This window comes from Oncorhynchus keta, chromosome 14, assembly GCF_023373465.1.
Source record: "Oncorhynchus keta strain PuntledgeMale-10-30-2019 chromosome 14, Oket_V2, whole genome shotgun sequence".
In the NCBI taxonomy this organism is placed as follows: Eukaryota; Metazoa; Chordata; class Actinopteri; order Salmoniformes; family Salmonidae; genus Oncorhynchus; species Oncorhynchus keta.
The window spans coordinates 51,615,309-51,632,663 of record NC_068434.1 but is presented as its reverse complement, the minus strand read 5'-3'; the positions used below and the strand labels follow the sequence as shown (position 1 = coordinate 51,632,663).

Below are 17,355 nucleotides of genomic sequence, written 5' to 3'. Positions count from 1 at the left end.
ATCTGAGGGGGCAGGTGCCCCCTATGGGCATGACGCGTGTGTGCTAAAGTAAAGATAAATGGATAGTTCACCCAAATGACAAAATTACATATTGGTTTCCTTATCCTGTAAGCATTCTATGGACAAGGTATTACAGCAATCCTCGCTTTGGTTTGGTTTTGTTTACCTGTTTTCTTTTGTGCATTTGTGGCACAAATCCAATAAAAGTCCATGGGAACAACATAAGCATTTTCACACTTCATGTCCAAATCATTGCTAAGTAACTTAATTGAGGTACAAAAATCTTTTTATTTAATACTTTAGGATGATTTGGACATGAATATTTTTCCCATTGACTTCCATTGGATATGTGCCACGAATGCTACAAAGTTAGTATTTGAAACAGTGGCCAGGTAAACAAAACCAAAGCATGGATTGCTGTCATACATTGTCCATAGACTGCTTACAGGGTAAGGAAATTCGTGTAATTTTATAATTTGGGTAAACTCTCCTTTTAAGTTAAGGCCAGACATAGCAAACATGTTTCAATCACCCTTACTGGAGATGCCAACGACCAACAATATATAGCCTACACAAAGATGGAAAATACATTTTCCTCAAACCAAAAAATGCATTTTATTTCCACTCACCATTGATCATTTCAGTCCTCTTTCACCTTAGTTTAAATGAGAAAATATGCTTGTGTGCATTCATTGCTGTGTATGTTTTGCACCCTAGTTGCATCAGAATACACAAAACAATGTACAATATCTGAGCTCAATCTTGCAATGGTACTAATCAATTTGTAAGTCGCTCTGGATAAGAGCGTCTGCTAAATGACTTAAATGTAAATGTAAATGTAATCAATCATATACACTTTTGTCATTATATTAGTTATCAAATCAGGTTAATCTAAAACTACATAAAAAAACCTCAGTATTTTAATGACTTACAGATTCAAAAAACCTAGGAAGTGAGGTACAAACCAATCACTCTAACTCAATATTTCCTTAAAATGTTTCCCCAGCCCACTTTCACATACAAAGCATGAAGATAAGCTTAGATGATGCTGTGACAATGTCTTAACTACCATGCTTGATACAGTGAGAGCATTTGAAAGCATTATGAATAGGGTGTATTCTCAGTATCACATTGGTAAAGACAATGTCATCAATATTATATACTGGAGCATGGAATCTAGAAGATTGTCTATTACCCTCACCATCGAGTGAACAGTTTCCAGCTCAAGGGCTTGTTCATAATGCAATCCTTCCGGGCCCCTTGTCTTTCAAAAACACAGGCAGAACTAAAACCAAAAGCAAAGCAGTCACAAAGTGGATATGTGCAATGACCACTCAAAAATGTTCTTAGATAGAATACACTGATGCTCCATGGTTGACATTCATACATCCCTAGTTGGGGCTCTAGAGGCACATCAGATGTGTGCCAACTCAAAACATTTTGTGACAGTGTCTTTGCTACCACCTCACCTGATGATAAGAAAAATGACTGGAGTGAGGCCTGACCAGGACCTTAACAGGCTCCACACTGTAACTATGTCCCAAATGGCACAATATGTAGTGCACTACTTATAGTGCACCTAAATAGTGCACTACTTTTGACCAGAGTCCTATTGGTCCTGGTCAAAAGTAGTGCACTATATACCAAATAGGGTGCCATTTGGGAAGAACTCGACTGTAGCATTCAAGGCACAGGGAAAGTGGACAGAAAGGCTGGCCTCGGATGGATGTAGGCTAAATGACTCAAATATTTTTTTTTTTGTGCCATGACATTGTCAGTTAGGGGGTATAAGAGGCCACACCTCCACCCGGCCACTGCTTCAGTCCAATATGGAGGTTGATGTGGTCATAGCGGAACACAGGAAGCAGCCCCTTGTGTCTCTTGCTCTCAACTCCTTCTGTTCCCCCAGTGGTGACCCTCCTAGTCCATTGTCCTCCTGTCCTCATTCCAATGTAGTGCATTTGTAAGGGAGGTGGTTATCTTCCTTCTTTTTAATGATGAATGTGTTTATTTACCCTACATTCTTGTATTGATACATGAAAGGATTTTTTTCTAATAAAAAAATAGCTGTACATTATTTGGTCACAAAAGCAACATGTCTAAAACCCTTCTGGAGTGGTGTACAAACTTGATATATAAACAGGTCAGTGGCCAGTGTTGTAAAGGTAAGCGTCCAACAAGATTTTGAAGCTAACTTATTCTATGAATACTCCTTAATGTTCTCACCTTTTAAAACAGGAAAACTACACTTCATCCAACATACCAGTAGTAAAATAATAAGAGCACACTTTTTTTCAAGTGGGCAATATGTACTGTTTAGACAATCATTCAGCAAGAAACCTATATTGGCTATAAGTCGTGGATGATTTTGATCATTTGTATGTTTGCATGTCTGGATAGGGTTAAGATGCAGACATCTTGGAGGTAAGGTTTTATGTTCTATAAATCTACACCTGATGTGTAGAGTGACTGAGTCTGACAGATTGTATTGTGCATCACAAATGGCACCCTATTCACTATGTAGTTCACTACTTTTGACCAGAGCCGTATGGGAGCCCTGTGGGCCCTGGTCAAAAGGTTTGTACTACATGAGAATAAAGTACCATTTGGGACACAATAGTCACTAAACCAGCACACCTTAAAAAACTTTAACTATTGATTTACAAATTATTGATTTACACTTCAAATTGTTATTTATTTAAAAAAATAAGTGGACTATTCAGCTTAGTGCAATGTTTGTATTTTGAAATAGGGAATTTTTCAAGGTGTATTGAAATTGAGGCATCCATCTTGTGCTCCAATTCTATAAACGAAAATATTTTATTGGTATTTGTGGTTTAATTAATAAATCGATATGGCTTCACATGTGGCAGTGCTCTAGTAACTGAGAATTAGCCATCCATAACTTTGATTAGCAGTAAAACAGCTTACTGTAGGTATATGTGGGCAGTCCAATCTAACTCTATTGGTGGGCCTGTCAGTACGGACCAAATACAAAGACTTCATGAAATCTCTACTTGGCCCAAGCCTCTGTCCTCTTATTAGGTTTCTTCTCTGCTGCTGCAACTACAATTCAAGAGTATATGAAGGCTCTGACCCTTTATAGAGTTGTTATAGAGTTGATATAAGGAATGGGGATTCAAAGCATCCGATTTGGCAAAGATATGACAGACATTAATTTAATCTCCCTTCCTGGGTTGTTGCATTGGACAGTTTATCTAATTCCCCAAGGAAGTGCGGTGGCTTTTGATGTGTAGGTAGGTCTCCTCACTAAAAAAGGGAAACCCTCTTCTTCAAGTCATTCCGCTTCCAGAGGGAGAGGCGATCAAATTCCTCAATGGGCATCCCAAATAGATTCTGGAATTCCTCCATGGACAGATGCCTCTACAAAGGAGATGGCCAGATCATATATCAGACAGACTTCACAATCTACAGGTAACTGCCAAAATAATGAAAATGCAAGTAAATGATGATACAAAGTATTTTGAAAGCAGGTGCTTCCACACAGGTGTGGTTCCTGAGTTAATTAAGCAATTAACATCACATCATACTTAGGGTCATGTATAAAATAAATGCTGGGCAGGACATTATTTTGTCTACCATGGCTATGCCCCCATAGGATGACAATGGCTCCATCCACAGGGCACGGGTGGTCACTGAATGGTTTGATGAGCATGAAAATAATGTAAACCATATGCCATGGCCAATTTAACACTTACGGAAGATTCTGGAGTGGCCCTTGAGACAGTATTTTCCACCACCATCAACAAAACACCAAATTATGGCATTTGTCCTGGAAGAAAGGTGTTGCATCCCTCCAATAGCCTTCTAATCACTTGTAGAATCTATGCCAAGATACATCGACGCTGTTCTGGCTCGTAGTGGCCCACTTATTAAGACACTATGTTGGTGTTCTCTTTATTTTGGGAGTTACCTGTACATGCTCCACATCACAAAACCTGCTCTGGGGTTAAGTTTCCCCAAGGTACAGATCTAGCATCATCTTCCCCTCCCCCAATTCAAACCTTAACCAATAGTGAAGAAAAGGCTAAACTGACCCAAGATTAGCAACTAGAGGCACCCCTACACCCAAGACCCTAACTGTAACTAATGTGTTAAACGACATGGCCAGCGGTTTGCACAATTAAGTTATTCTAGAGATATAAAGCAAGGGAGTACTGATCCTACCTCCAGTCTCATCCTGTCTACTCCTGGTGGGAGTTTATTCCTTCTCCTGTGGGTCACTAGGAGCATTTCATATGGATATATCTATGGAAAAATTGGTCAGCCATCTCAGAAGGAAGGTCAAAGCCATAACTCTGCATCTATAGAGGCTTATACTGTCAGCACAAAGCTTGCCATTGGATGTGTCCCAAATGGCACCCTTTTCCCTACATAGTCCACTAGTGCACTATATAGGGAAGAGTGTCATTTGGGATGTAAACATTAATGTACAGTATCTACAGATGTCCTTCTGAATTGTAAAGATATGGATAGGTTTGTATCTGACATTAAAGACTGCTTATTGTACTTATGCAATTATAAGAATAGTGGAAAAACAGATCAACATTAGGGAAAACACATTTCTAGCATTTCAAGTCTGATCAGAAATGGATGTCAAACTGCAGATGTCCTGACCTTCTCAGCCAGCACACTTGGCAGTGAGTTTCCCCTGTCCATTCTTCCTCTCCGAGAATCTCCATTCTAAATTACAACAGCCAAAACAGCACAACTGTTAACATGTTACACACAATGAACTAACCATTCACAGTATTCACATCAGTGTAAAACCAAGATGGCAAGATGTTTTGATCCAAATGTAGACAAATGGCTCGACACAAGATTAATATCATGTTTTCAGATGGCATTGGTACAAACATTCTTACCTGGAGGCCTGTGGAGAAAGAGAAATGCTGCGTTAGAATGTGCTTGACATACAGTCCACTGTTTCATGCTTTAAATGCTTACATACAGATGTCGGATAATAAGATGATCACTCTTTCTTGTGGAGAATTGTCCTGCTGCATCAGGACATTCAAATGAGCCTCATGATTGCATACAAATGATCAGTTCTCTTTATCTCCATGCGGGGGTAGTCGAGTCATTGGGATCAGGCCTGCTATCAAATAATATTCTCTCTCACTCGCTCAAACGCTAGGCCTAGGTCCTATTACTGCAACATTCAAATGTACAGTGCATTCTGAAAGTATTCAGACCCCCTTCACTTTTTCCACATTTTGTTACGTTAAAGCCTTATTCTAAAATTGTTTTTTCCTCATCAAACTACACACAAAAGATTTTTAGAAATGTTAGTCAATTTATTACAAATAAAACCCAGAAATATTACAAAAGTATTCAGAACCTTTACTCAAAAAAAAAAAAATTGGTTACATACACATGGTTAGCAGATGTTATTGCGAGTGTAGCGAAATGCTTGTGAAGCACCTGTGGCACCGATTACAGCCTCGAGTCTTCTTGGGTATGACACTACAAGCTTGGCACACCTATATTTGGGGAGCATCTCCCATTCTTCTCTGCAGATCCTCAAGCTCTGTCAGATTGGATGGGGAGCGTCGCTGCGCAGCTATTTTCAGGTCTCTCCAGAGATGTCCGATCGGGTTCAAGTCCGGGCCACTCGAGGACAGAGACTTGTCCCAAAGCACTCCTGCGTTGTCTTGGCTGTGTGCTTAGGGTCATTGTTCTGTTGGAAGGTGAACCTTCTGTCTGAGGTCCTGAGCACTCCGCATCAAGGATCGTTCTGTACTTTGCCCCATTCATCTTTCCCTCATTCCTGACTAGTCTCCCAGTACCTGCCGCTGAATAACATCCCCACAGCATGATGCTGCCACCACCATGCTTCACAGTAGAGATGGTACCAGGTTCCCTCCAGACGTAACGCTTGGCATTCAGGCCAAAGAGTTCAATCTTGGTTTCATCAGACCAGAGAATCTTGTTTCTCATGGTCTGAGAGTCTGTAGGTGCCTGTCACATGCCTTTTACTGAGGAGTGGCTTCCATCTGGCCACTCTACCATAAAGGACTAATTGGTTCTCCCATCTCCACAGAGGAACTATGTCAGAGTGACCATCTGGTTCTTGGTCACCTCCCTGACCAAGGCCCTTCTCTCCCAATTGCTCAGTTTGGTGGGGAGGCCAGCTCAAGGAAGAGTCTTAGTGGTTCCAAACTTCTTCCATTTAAAAATGGAGGCCACTGTGTTTATGGGGACCTTCAGTGCCACAGATCTTTGCATTGACACAATCCTTTCTTGGATCTCTACAGACAATTCCTTCAACAAAATAGCTTGGTTTTTTGCTTTGACACTCACTGTCAACTGTGGGACCTTATGTAGACAGCTGTGTGCTTTTGAAAATCATGTCCAATCAACTGATTTTACCACAGGTGGACTCCAATCAAGTTGTAGAAACATATCAAGGATGATCAGGATGCACCTGATCTCATTTTCGAGTCTCATAGCAAAATATCTGAAAACCTATATAAATAAGGCATCCGTTTTTTTATTTTTATACATTTGCAAAAATGTCTAAAAACCTGTTTTTGCTTTGTCATTATGGGGTATTGTGTGTATATTGATGAGGAAAAACAAACATTTAATACATTTTAGAATAAGGCAGTAACGTAACAAAATTTGGAAAAAAGGGAAGGGGTCTGAATACTTTCGAATGCACCGTACAAAAATGTATTTGAAATGCAGCCATACACATTATATAGCTTAATAACACAAAATAGATATTGGTCTCAAGTAGGCTATGACATACAAGTGTGAATTGTATCCTAAGGTTACGAATGAGCTGTCAAAGGTTTGTTCAACCATGGCCTGTGGTGGTCTAGTGGTTAGTGGCGATGCCTTCAGTGCGCACATAGGTCTACCATGTCAGCATGGGTTTGATTCTGGCCCACGTCCTTCTGGCACAAATAACTCAAACCCCCTGATACACTTTTTAGTTACACATTTCAAATATGGACAGTCAGGGATATTTTACCCATGATATTGGTAAGAAATGACCAAACACCCACCAGATACTTTTAGATAATATAAATAGCAAACAAATAAAATAATCACAGTAGGCTTACTAGGTTACACCAATATTTCCATTCATAGAAAGTGTTGGGTAAATAGCCACAGTAGAGGAAATCCTTTGTCAAATACTTGTCAAATAGATAAATCACCCGTAGTCTGTTCAAAAAAGGACGGTTGTTCTGATGACAATACCAATCAGAGGGTGAACATATCTTGAAAGACTGGTTGCAAGCAGGACTAAGGCAGAGGGGAAGAGGCAGAGTGAGAGTGCTCACTCTCGCACAAAATCTGTCCTGAATAAGCCCAATGCGTTTTTATGGGCTTAACATGCAGACCTAGAGACTTATTGCCTGCCTTCCTTTCCTGCCTTTTGGAAAACAACTCCCATTGTTAGTGCGGAGACATGAGCATCTCGTAATTTTACAGATCTCTCACTAAGGTAAACACTGACATCTTTTAGGGAGCGGTAATGAGGTGACCAATAATGGTTGCAATTGAGATCAGCTGTGGGTGAATTTAGCACATGGATGGTTTAACAGGACATCAACTGGCGATAATCTAGTTCCATCGATGGTTGCAATAGGCCCTTGTTATTTAATTATACTCCAATAAGAGTACATTTTGTATGCTATGCTTCATTGTCACATAATAAAATGTGTAAAAAAACAATAATAGGCTACTGTTTGTTTCCCTGGCTGAGTTGATGAGCTGATTTGGGTAATCAGTTGTTTGACAGATGTACGCCTACTGTAGAACGATAAACTTTCCTCGGAGTGGAAGCTTGCCAACATTTTATAGTTAGGCTATGTATAATTTGCAGAGGTGGGTAGAGTACTGAAATTCTGTACTTAAGGAAAAGTAGTGCTACTTAGATTGTAATTTATTCAAGTAAAATAAACTACTCAAGTATAGAAAAAGTATCCGGTCAGAAAACGACTTAAGAACTAGTTATAAATTTAGTTTGCATTTTTTTTTACACCTTATGGTAAACTGTGACAGCAAACAAAAAGGACAACAACTTTGTGCAATTGATTTGACATTAATTTATTATTTAATCCTGCCAGCGCCATCCTGCAAACGTCCTCCTGCACAGGTAGTCTCCAAATAAGACTGTCAAAGTCTGTAGACTGTACAGTTTCAATTACAGTCTTATTCAAAGTTGACTTAAAATCTATCAATGTGATCAATTTCATAAAAAGGTCAATGGTACCAGACATTGGAATCATTTTATATTTTCAATAGCATTTCTGAAAATGTATTTCCCAATATAATTTCAAATACATGTGATGGTGTTTGACAACTAAAAAGATTTACACCAAGTGTGATGTTTTATTTTTCACTCAGAATGAAATAAAGGAGGATCAGGTATGTGTTGCAACAGTCAAACAAGAATCAATATCGAAATACTAGGGTAAAGATACCTTGATAGAAAATAACTCAAGTAAAAGTGAAAGTCACCAGTAAAATACAACTTGAGTAAAAGTTTAAAAGTGTTTGGTTTTTTAAAAAAAAGTTCCGGAGTTCTAAATTGAGCAGCTGCTGAAAAATGAGCTCCTGTATATATTGAAATTTAAATAGTTTTTTAGAGTGAAGTACATCGAAAAAAATCAAGAGAAAACTGCAAGACTCAATAGAAGACAAAACAAGGAACAAACCAAAAAAGACAGGCTTTTGAAAAAGTAACTATTTTTCATAAAATTGTACAGTTATCTTAGCTAGATGAATTGCTAGCAGAATTGTTTACTTGTTGCTAAGCAGTTGCTAGGGACTCTCCTGGAAGAAGCTAGCTAGCTTACAAAGAATAACAACAAAAAATATCTAGTTAACAGAAGAAAGGAAGATAAAATAAGGACAAAAGAAGGACAGAAGAAAAAGGAAAAGAAAGAGGACAACAAAGTGAAACAGTCAGCACTTCTATTGCAACTTCGTATTTCGTCGTCCTAACGTAGTCTACACTGCTATCTGCCCAGCAGCTAGCCAGCTAGCAAACGTCCACCGTCTACCGAATAGCAGCACTGTAGAAACTATTACACTCAACTGAACGACTTGATTAGTGTAGTGTTAGCTAGCTACATAGTTGTCTTTGCTGTCTTCGTATCCAAGATAATTGTGTAGTTTAGAGCGTGTAGTCTTAGAGTGATTATCTTAATTTACCGAGGTTAGCTAGCCAGCTATTTGTCGTCCTTAACGTAGGAGACACTGCTAGCTAGCCAACAGCTAGCCAACGTCTACTGAATAGAACTTCCGCACTCAACAACCCGGTCGCATTCCGCTTCGCTCCACAGGTAGTATCACATTTTCATTTCATTTCATTACAGCACAACGGTTTGATTTGTTTGATCGTAGCTAGCTACATAGCTAGCTACATAGCCGTCTGTGTATCAAAGATAATTGTGTAGTCTAGAGCGATTTTCTAGGTTAGCTAGCCAGCTATTGTCGTTCTTTTAATGCAACGTAACGTAATCAACACTGCTAGCTAGCCAGCTAGCCCCCGAATAGCAGCACTGTAGAAACTATTACACTCAACGGAACGACTTGATTAGTGTAGTGTCAACAACGCAGCCACTGCCAGCTAGCCTACAAAGTAAACAACTCAGCCACTGCCAGCTAGCCTACTTCAGCAGTACTGTATCATTTTAATCATTTTAGTCAATAAGATTCTTGCTACGTAAGCTTAACTTTCTGAACATTCGAGACGTGTAGTCCACTTGTCATTCCAATCTCCTTGCATTAGCGTAGCCTCTTCTGTAGCCTGTCAACTATGTGTCTGTCTATCCCTGTTCTCTCCTCTCTGCACAGACCATACAAACGCTCCACACCGCGTGGCCGCGGCCACCTAATCTGGTGGTCCCAGCGCGCACGACCCACGTGGAGTTCCAGGTCTCCGGTAGCCTCTGGAACTGCCGATCTGCGGCCAACAAGGCAGAGTTCATCTCAGCCTATGCCTCCCTCCAGTCCCTCGACTTCTTGGCACTGACGGAAACATGGATCACCACAGATAACACTGCTACTCCTACTGCTCTCTCTTCGTCCGCCCACGTGTTCTCGCACACCCAGAGAGCTTCTGGTCAGCGGGGTGGTGGCACCGGGATCCTCATCTCTCCCAAGTGGTCATTCTCTCTTTCTCCCCTTACCCATCTGTCTATCGCCTCCTTTGAATTTCATGCTGTCACAGTTACCAGCCCTTTCAAGCTTAACATCCTTATCATTTATCGCCCTCCAGGTCCCCTCGGAGAGTTCATCAATGAGCTTGATGCCTTGATAAGCTCCTTTCCTGAGGACGGCTCACCTCTCACAGTTCTGGGCGACTTTAACCTCCCCACGTCTACCTTTGACTCATTCCTCTCTGCCTCCTTCTTTCCACTCCTCTCCTCTTTTGACCTCACCCTCTCACCTTCCCCCCTACTCACAAGGCAGGCAATACGCTCGACCTCATCTTTACTAGATGCTGTTCTTCCACTAACCTCATTGCAACTCCCCTCCAAGTCTCCGACCACTACCTTGTATCCTTTTCCCTCTCGCTCTCATCCAACACTTCCCACACTGCCCCTACTCGGATGGTATCGCGCCGTCCCAACCTTCGCTCTCTCTCCCCCGCTACTCTCTCCTCTTCCATCCTATCATCTCTTCCCTCTGCTCAAACCTTCTCCAACCTATCTCCTGATTCTGCCTCCTCAACCCTCCTCTCCTCCCTTTCTGCATCCTTTGACTCTCCATGTCCCCTATCCTCCAGGCCGGCTCGGTCCTCCCCTCCCGCTCCGTGGCTCGACGACTCATTGCGAGCTAACAGAACAGGGCTCCGGGCAGCCGAGCGGAAATGGAGGAAAACTCGCCTCCCTGCGGACCTGGCATCCTTTCACTCCCTCCTCTCTACATTTTCCTCCTCTGTCTCTGCTGCTAAAGCCACTTTCTACCACTCTAAATTCCAAGCATCTGCCTCTAACCCTAGGAAGCTCTTTGCCACCTTCTCCTCACTCCCGAATCCTCCTCCCCCTCCCCCCTCCTCCCTCTCTGCAGATGACTTCGTCAACCATTTTGAAAAGAAGGTCGACGACATCCGATCCTCGTTTGCTAAGTCAAACGACACCGCTGGTTCTGCTCACACTGCCCTACCCTGTGCTCTGACCTCTTTCTCCCCTCTCTCTCCAGATGAAATCTCGCGTCTTGTGACGGCCGGCCGCCCAACAACCTGCCCGCTTGACCCTATCCCCTCCTCTCTTCTCCAGACCATTTCCGGAGACCTTCTCCCTTACCTCACCTCGCTCATCAACTCATCCCTGACCGCTGGCTACGTCCCTTCCGTCTTCAAGAGAGTGAGAGTTGCACCCTTTCTGAAAAAACCTACACTCGATCCCTCCGATGTCAACAACTACAGACCAGTATCCCTTCTTTCTTTTCTCTCCAAAACTCTTGAACGTGCCGTCCTTGGCCAGCTCTCCCGCTATCTCTCTCAGAATGACCTTCTTGATCCAAATCAGTCAGGTTTCAAGACTAGTCATTCAACTGAGACTGCTCTTCTCTGTATCACGGAGGCGCTCCGCACTGCTAAAGCTAACTCTCTCTCCTCTGCTCTCATCCTTCTAGACCTATCGGCTGCCTTCGATACTGTGAACCATCAGATCCTCCTCTCCACCCTCTCCGAGTTGGGCATCTCCGGCGCGGCCCACGCTTGGATTGCGTCCTACCTGATAGGTCGCTCCTACCAGGTGGCGTGGCGAGAATCTGTCTCCTCACCACGCGCTCTCACCACTGGTGTCCCCCAGGGCTCTGTTCTAGGCCCTCTCCTATTCTCGCTATACACCAAGTCACTTGGCTCTGTCATAACCTCACATGGTCTCTCCTATCATTGCTATGCAGACGACACACAATTAATCTTCTCCTTTCCCCCTTCTGATGACCAGGTGGCGAATCGCATCTCTGCATGTCTGGCAGACATATCAGTGTGGATGACGGATCACCACCTCAAGCTGAACCTCGGCAAGACGGAGCTGCTCTTCCTCCCGGGGAAGGACTGCCCGTTCCATGATCTCGCCATCACGGTTGACAACTCCATTGTGTCCTCCTCCCAGAGCGCTAAGAACCTTGGCGTGATCCTGGACAACACCCTGTCGTTCTCAACTAACATCAAGGCGGTGGCCCGTTCCTGTAGGTTCATGCTCTACAACATCCGCAGAGTACGACCCTGCCTCACACAGGAAGCGGCGCAGGTCCTAATCCAGGCTCTTGTCATCTCCCGTCTGGATTACTGCAACTCGCTGTTGGCTGGGCTTCCTGCCTGTGCCATTAAACCCCTACAACTCACCCAGAACGCCGCAGCCCGTCTGGTGTTCAACCTTCCCAAGTTCTCTCACGTCACCCCGCTCCTCCGCTCTCTCCACTGGCTTCCAGTTGAAGCTCGCATCCGCTACAAGACCATGGTGCTTGCCTACGGAGCTGTGAGGGGAACGGCACCTCAGTACCTCCAGGCTCTGATCAGGCCCTACACCCAAACAAGGGCACTGCGTTCATCCACCTCTGGCCTGCTCGCCTCCCTACCACTGAGGAAGTACAGTTCCCGCTCAGCCCAGTCAAAATTGTTCGCTGCTCTGTCCCCCCAATGGTGGAACAAACTCCCTCACGACGCCAGGACAGCGGAGTCAATCACCACCTTCCGGAGACACCTGAAACCCCACCTCTTTAAGGAATACCTAGGATAGGATAAAGTAATCCTTCTCACCCCCCCCCCCCTTAAAAGATGCACTATTGTAAAGTGGCTGTTCCACTGGATGTCATAAGGTGAATGCACCAATTTGTAAGTCGCTCTGGATAAGAGCGTCTGCTAAATGACTTAAATGTAAATGTAAAATACACTTAAGTATCAAAAGTATAAGTAAAAGTATAAATCATTTCACATTCCTGATATTAAGAAAACCAGACAGCACGGTTTTCTTGTTTTAAATTTACGAGTAGCCAGGTGCACACACATCATTTACAAACAAAGCATTAGTATTTAGTGAGTCTGCCAGATCAGAGGAAGTAGGGTTGACCAGGGATGTTCTCTTGATAAGTGTATGAATTGGAAAATGTTTCTCTCATGCTAAGCATTCAAAATGTAACAGGTACTTTTGGGACTCAGGGAAAATGTATGAAGTAAAAAGTAAATGATTTTCTTTAGGAATGTAGTGGAGTAAAAGTAAAAGTAATCAAAAATATAAATAGTAAAGTACAGATACCCCAAAAAACTGCTTAAGTAGTACTTTAAAGTATTTTTACTTAAATACTTTACACCACTGTCAATGTCACTATCAATCATGTTACTAGTACGCAAATCAGACACATTTTAGCATGGAATTAAACATCAAGGTAGGTATTCAGGTAAGAATCATGTAAGTAATACTGTAAATAATCAATTGCCATAGTCAACTCAATCATCTTTTCCCTGCCAAGGTAGGATTTACCCTCCATCCTCCTCATCTCAACCTCTCCTTTCCACTTTGAAGGGTCTTTTCTTTTATTGGCAGGCCCATTTACCTCCCCCTCGGTTGTGCCACTACAAACTGTATATTAAAAAAAACACACAAATGTATTTCTAGTATATGGCACAAAAAGCTTACTGAGATGATACACGGACAGATGTGCTTATAGACCCTGTCATAAAAACGGAATTACATTTAGACACACACGAGAGAAAGAGAGAGAGAGCAAAGTAGTGGGAGGATGCTGTGCTGGACTGACCGGATGATCTAGCTAACGTTAGCTAGCTGCATGGTTGACACTGCAGCTAGCTTAGACAGCTTATCTAGTGGCAACCTAATGTGATAGCTAGTTAGCTATTGCCACACACATCTGATTAATATGTTCACTCTTTATGCCAATGACAAGTTGGCTAGTGAGCCAACAAGCAGAGATCATATGGGGAGCTAAAAACAGGAGATTCAACTTAGTCAGATTCTGGGTTACCCAAAGTGAACTAACTAGCTAGTTAGTTACAGTACCGAGCCATTTGATTTGCACTCACCCTCAAAACAAAATTTCAGGAGAGATCACGTGACCCTTGAACGAGATGGCCGCGTGAACTAAGAGCTCCGCACAAGTAATTTCCAATTCCTAATCTTACCTCCACTCCAAGTTCACACTCATTTAGCTTTAGTAAGAAAAAGTCATGGCGGCTACAAAAGGCGACACTACAGGTGACATTTTTACCCGGACTCGAGTATTAGCGACGGAAAAAGCCTCCAAGAAGAAGCTAGCTTCAGAAAAAACTAACGCCATTAGCCAGGAGCAAGAGAACCCGCTCCCCCACGAGGCACAACGAACGCCAACCTCGTACTCTGTCGAAGACATCCTTTCTGAGTTGAGATCCCAACGTACAGAACTAAACACCAAATTAGATGCCATTAACTCTCAGCTCAGTGTGATAGGGGGCAAGGTGACAATCCTGGAAAACGCATTGCCTGACATCAACAACAAGATAACCATAAACGCGGGGCGCCTGGACGAGGCAGAGGGGCGAATCCTATCCATGGAAAACTTATTGACAGATGCCATGGAAACAATAGCATATGCTAAAAAGAAAATTGAGCATCTGGAAGAGAAAACAGAGGACCTGGAAAACAGGGGGCAAAGGAATAATTGTGTTCTATTCAATCTGGGCGAAAAAGAAGAGGGAAACATGCCACTGATCCGCTACCTGCAAGACAAACTTCCCGAGTGGCTCCACCTGCCCACCGACAGGCCCATAGAACTCGAGAGAGCTCACCGAGCACTGAGGCCCCCACCAGCAGCCAGACAACCACCGCACCCAATCACCACACGTTTCCTGAGATTCACCGACAAGGAACAAGTCCTACAGGCGGCGAAAAACAACACCATCACAGTGGGAAACGCCAAACTCGCTTTACACCAGGACCTGTCAGCTGGAATACGCCGAAAGCGCAGAGAATTTGACGAAGTGAAGAAATACTCCATTGACCGAGGCATCTTCAGGGGATTCAAATACCCAAACGAGCTCAGGATTCTTCACCAAGGAGCCTTGCGACACTTCAAAACTCCCATAGAGGCAAAACATTTTTTGAAAGACAATCCTGGCCAATGAGAAACAGACCAATGACTAAATGCGATTAATGCCATTACTAAAGGAGGTAAGACGACATATAGCCGATATCCAGAGACCCACCCCCTAAATGTCATTATCGCAAATTTATATTTGTTTTCCTTTAACTGAGAGGGATGGGCTGTATAGCCTAACCTAGGCCTACTAATGTTTCAGCCTACTTTTATTTCCCAGTTTTTTTTGTTGTTGCTATTATTACCTGGGGTTCCCTATGTCCCTTGGGGGAGGTATATGTAGGCTGGGCTAGTGATTTTATTTTTCTCCCCTCTTTTACGGAGGTCTGGACGAGGGCAACTGTGTTATTTACTCAATGCGGGGTGGAGAGGATGAGGCATTTCTTTGGTGGGGAGAGGGAGACGTTGTGCGTTGCTAACTGTTCCCGGTTTTTGTTTTATTCGGAACACAGAATTGAGACTGAGCGGGGGGGGTAATAGATCCAACGGGATGTGTCGAGTTGTTTGGGAACTCGGCTGGGGTGTTCAGAGATTATTATTTTATGTACACCATTTATTTTACTTTTATGTGAACGCAGCTGTAATTACTATCCACTTTTACCCAGCGATGACTTGCACTAAAGTTTGATTACTGCTCGATGATGATGACTAGTACCTTAAATCTATTGACATGGAACTGCCATGGTCTAGGGCATGCAATAAAACGAAAAAAGATACTATGTGCTCTAAAAAAGGAAAAAGCAGACATTGCGCTATTACAAGAGACACACCTCTGTGATGCTGAACATGCCAAACTCCGCAGAGCTTGGGTGGGACAGGTGTATTTCTCATCTTTCAAATCAAACAGTAGAGGCACAGCCATACTTATCCATAAAAATGTTCCATTCATAATAGACAAAAACATATCTGATCCGGAGGGGAGATTTATTTTGATAACTGGCTAAACATATACGCCCCTAACACAGATACTCCTGCCTTCATGTCAAAAATTATAACCCTGTTCAATGAGCATTGTGTCTCCTTTGGCGTGGTGGCCGGAGATTTTAATTGTACCCTTAACCCAACCCTAGACAAATCATCTCAAGTCCCCACCACAAATCCTAGATCTGCAAAGATGTTGAACTCTCTTACTAAAGAGATGGGGCTGATAGATATCTGGAGAGAGAATAATAGCTCATCTATGGACTATACATACTACTCTAATGTCCAAAACACCTACCCCCGTATAGAGTACATTTTTATCCCAAAGAGTTTCATAAATTCAGCCACTTGTACAATCGGACCCATAGCACTTTCAGATCACGCCTTTGTCCACCTCCGCTTTGACCTCTGCAAAAACATCCCGAGGTCAAAGAGCTGGAAATTCAACACCTCCATGCTATCAAATGACGAGTTCCATACATTGGTAACTACTTGGATAGACAACTACACACAAGACAATAAAGATTCCCCTGTTTCTCCGGCCACAATGTGGGACGCTGCTAAAGCCACACTAAGAGGTCATCTAATTGCATATGCTTCCTCTAAGAAAAAAGCAATGGAAGCACACAGGCTAGATCTTGAGAGGGAGCTGGAATGCTGTGAAAAAATACATAAACAATCCCTAGACAGCACCTCCTGGAGTCATCTTAAAGCAGCCAAAGCCAAACTGAATTTGGACTACACTCGGGAGATACAAAAAAAAGCTTTCTTTACTAAACAGAAATACCATGAGTATAGCAGTAGGCCCAGTAGATTGCTTGCTTACCAATTAAAAAAGGAGCAGTCAGAGCGTACAATCATGGCTATCCGAACAGCAGAGGACGAGGTCACATATGACCCAAAAAAGATCAATTTAACTTTTCATGATTTTTACTGCAAACTATATACCTCTGAGAGAAAACACACAGAGGCAGAACTCCACTCTTTCCTAGAGGGAATCTCGCTACCTAAACTATCAGAGACCGACCAGGAAGATCTCAACTCCCCCTTCACTCCTGAGGAGATCCTGGAGGCAATTACCTCCATGCCACCTAATAAGTCCCCAGGCCCAGATGGATTCCCCAGAGAGTTCTACAAAGCTTTTTGCCCCCAGCTCAGCCCTATCTTCATGCCAATGCTGGAGGATTTTTGCAAAAACGGAGTTCTCCCAGACTCAATGCACACAGCTCGCATTACAGTGTTGCTAAAAAAGGACAAGGACCCCCTATCCTGCTCGTCCTTCCGGCCCATAAGCTTGTTGGATTTCGACTATAAAATAATTACCAAATTGCTCGCCAAAAGACTAAACAC

The 17,355-nt window shown here is 42.9% G+C and overlaps 1 protein-coding gene across 1 annotated transcript in view; it reads right to left on the bottom strand.

Moving 5' to 3' along the window:
• Positions 1-590: 590 nt before the first annotated feature.
• The window catches only part of LOC118393595 (dematin-like), a 92,886-nt gene continuing 76,121 nt past the window's right edge, over positions 591-17,355 (bottom strand). Inside the window, exons 14-17 of the mRNA XM_052460765.1 lie at positions 4,779-4,894; positions 4,639-4,704; positions 4,189-4,269; positions 591-3,384 (exon numbers count right to left, since the gene is read on the bottom strand). Of these exons, the coding sequence (XP_052316725.1) occupies positions 3,271-3,384; positions 4,189-4,269; positions 4,639-4,704; positions 4,779-4,894 (377 nt within the window). The 3' untranslated portion in view covers positions 591-3,270. The remainder of the gene's footprint in view (positions 3,385-4,188; positions 4,270-4,638; positions 4,705-4,778; positions 4,895-17,355) is intronic.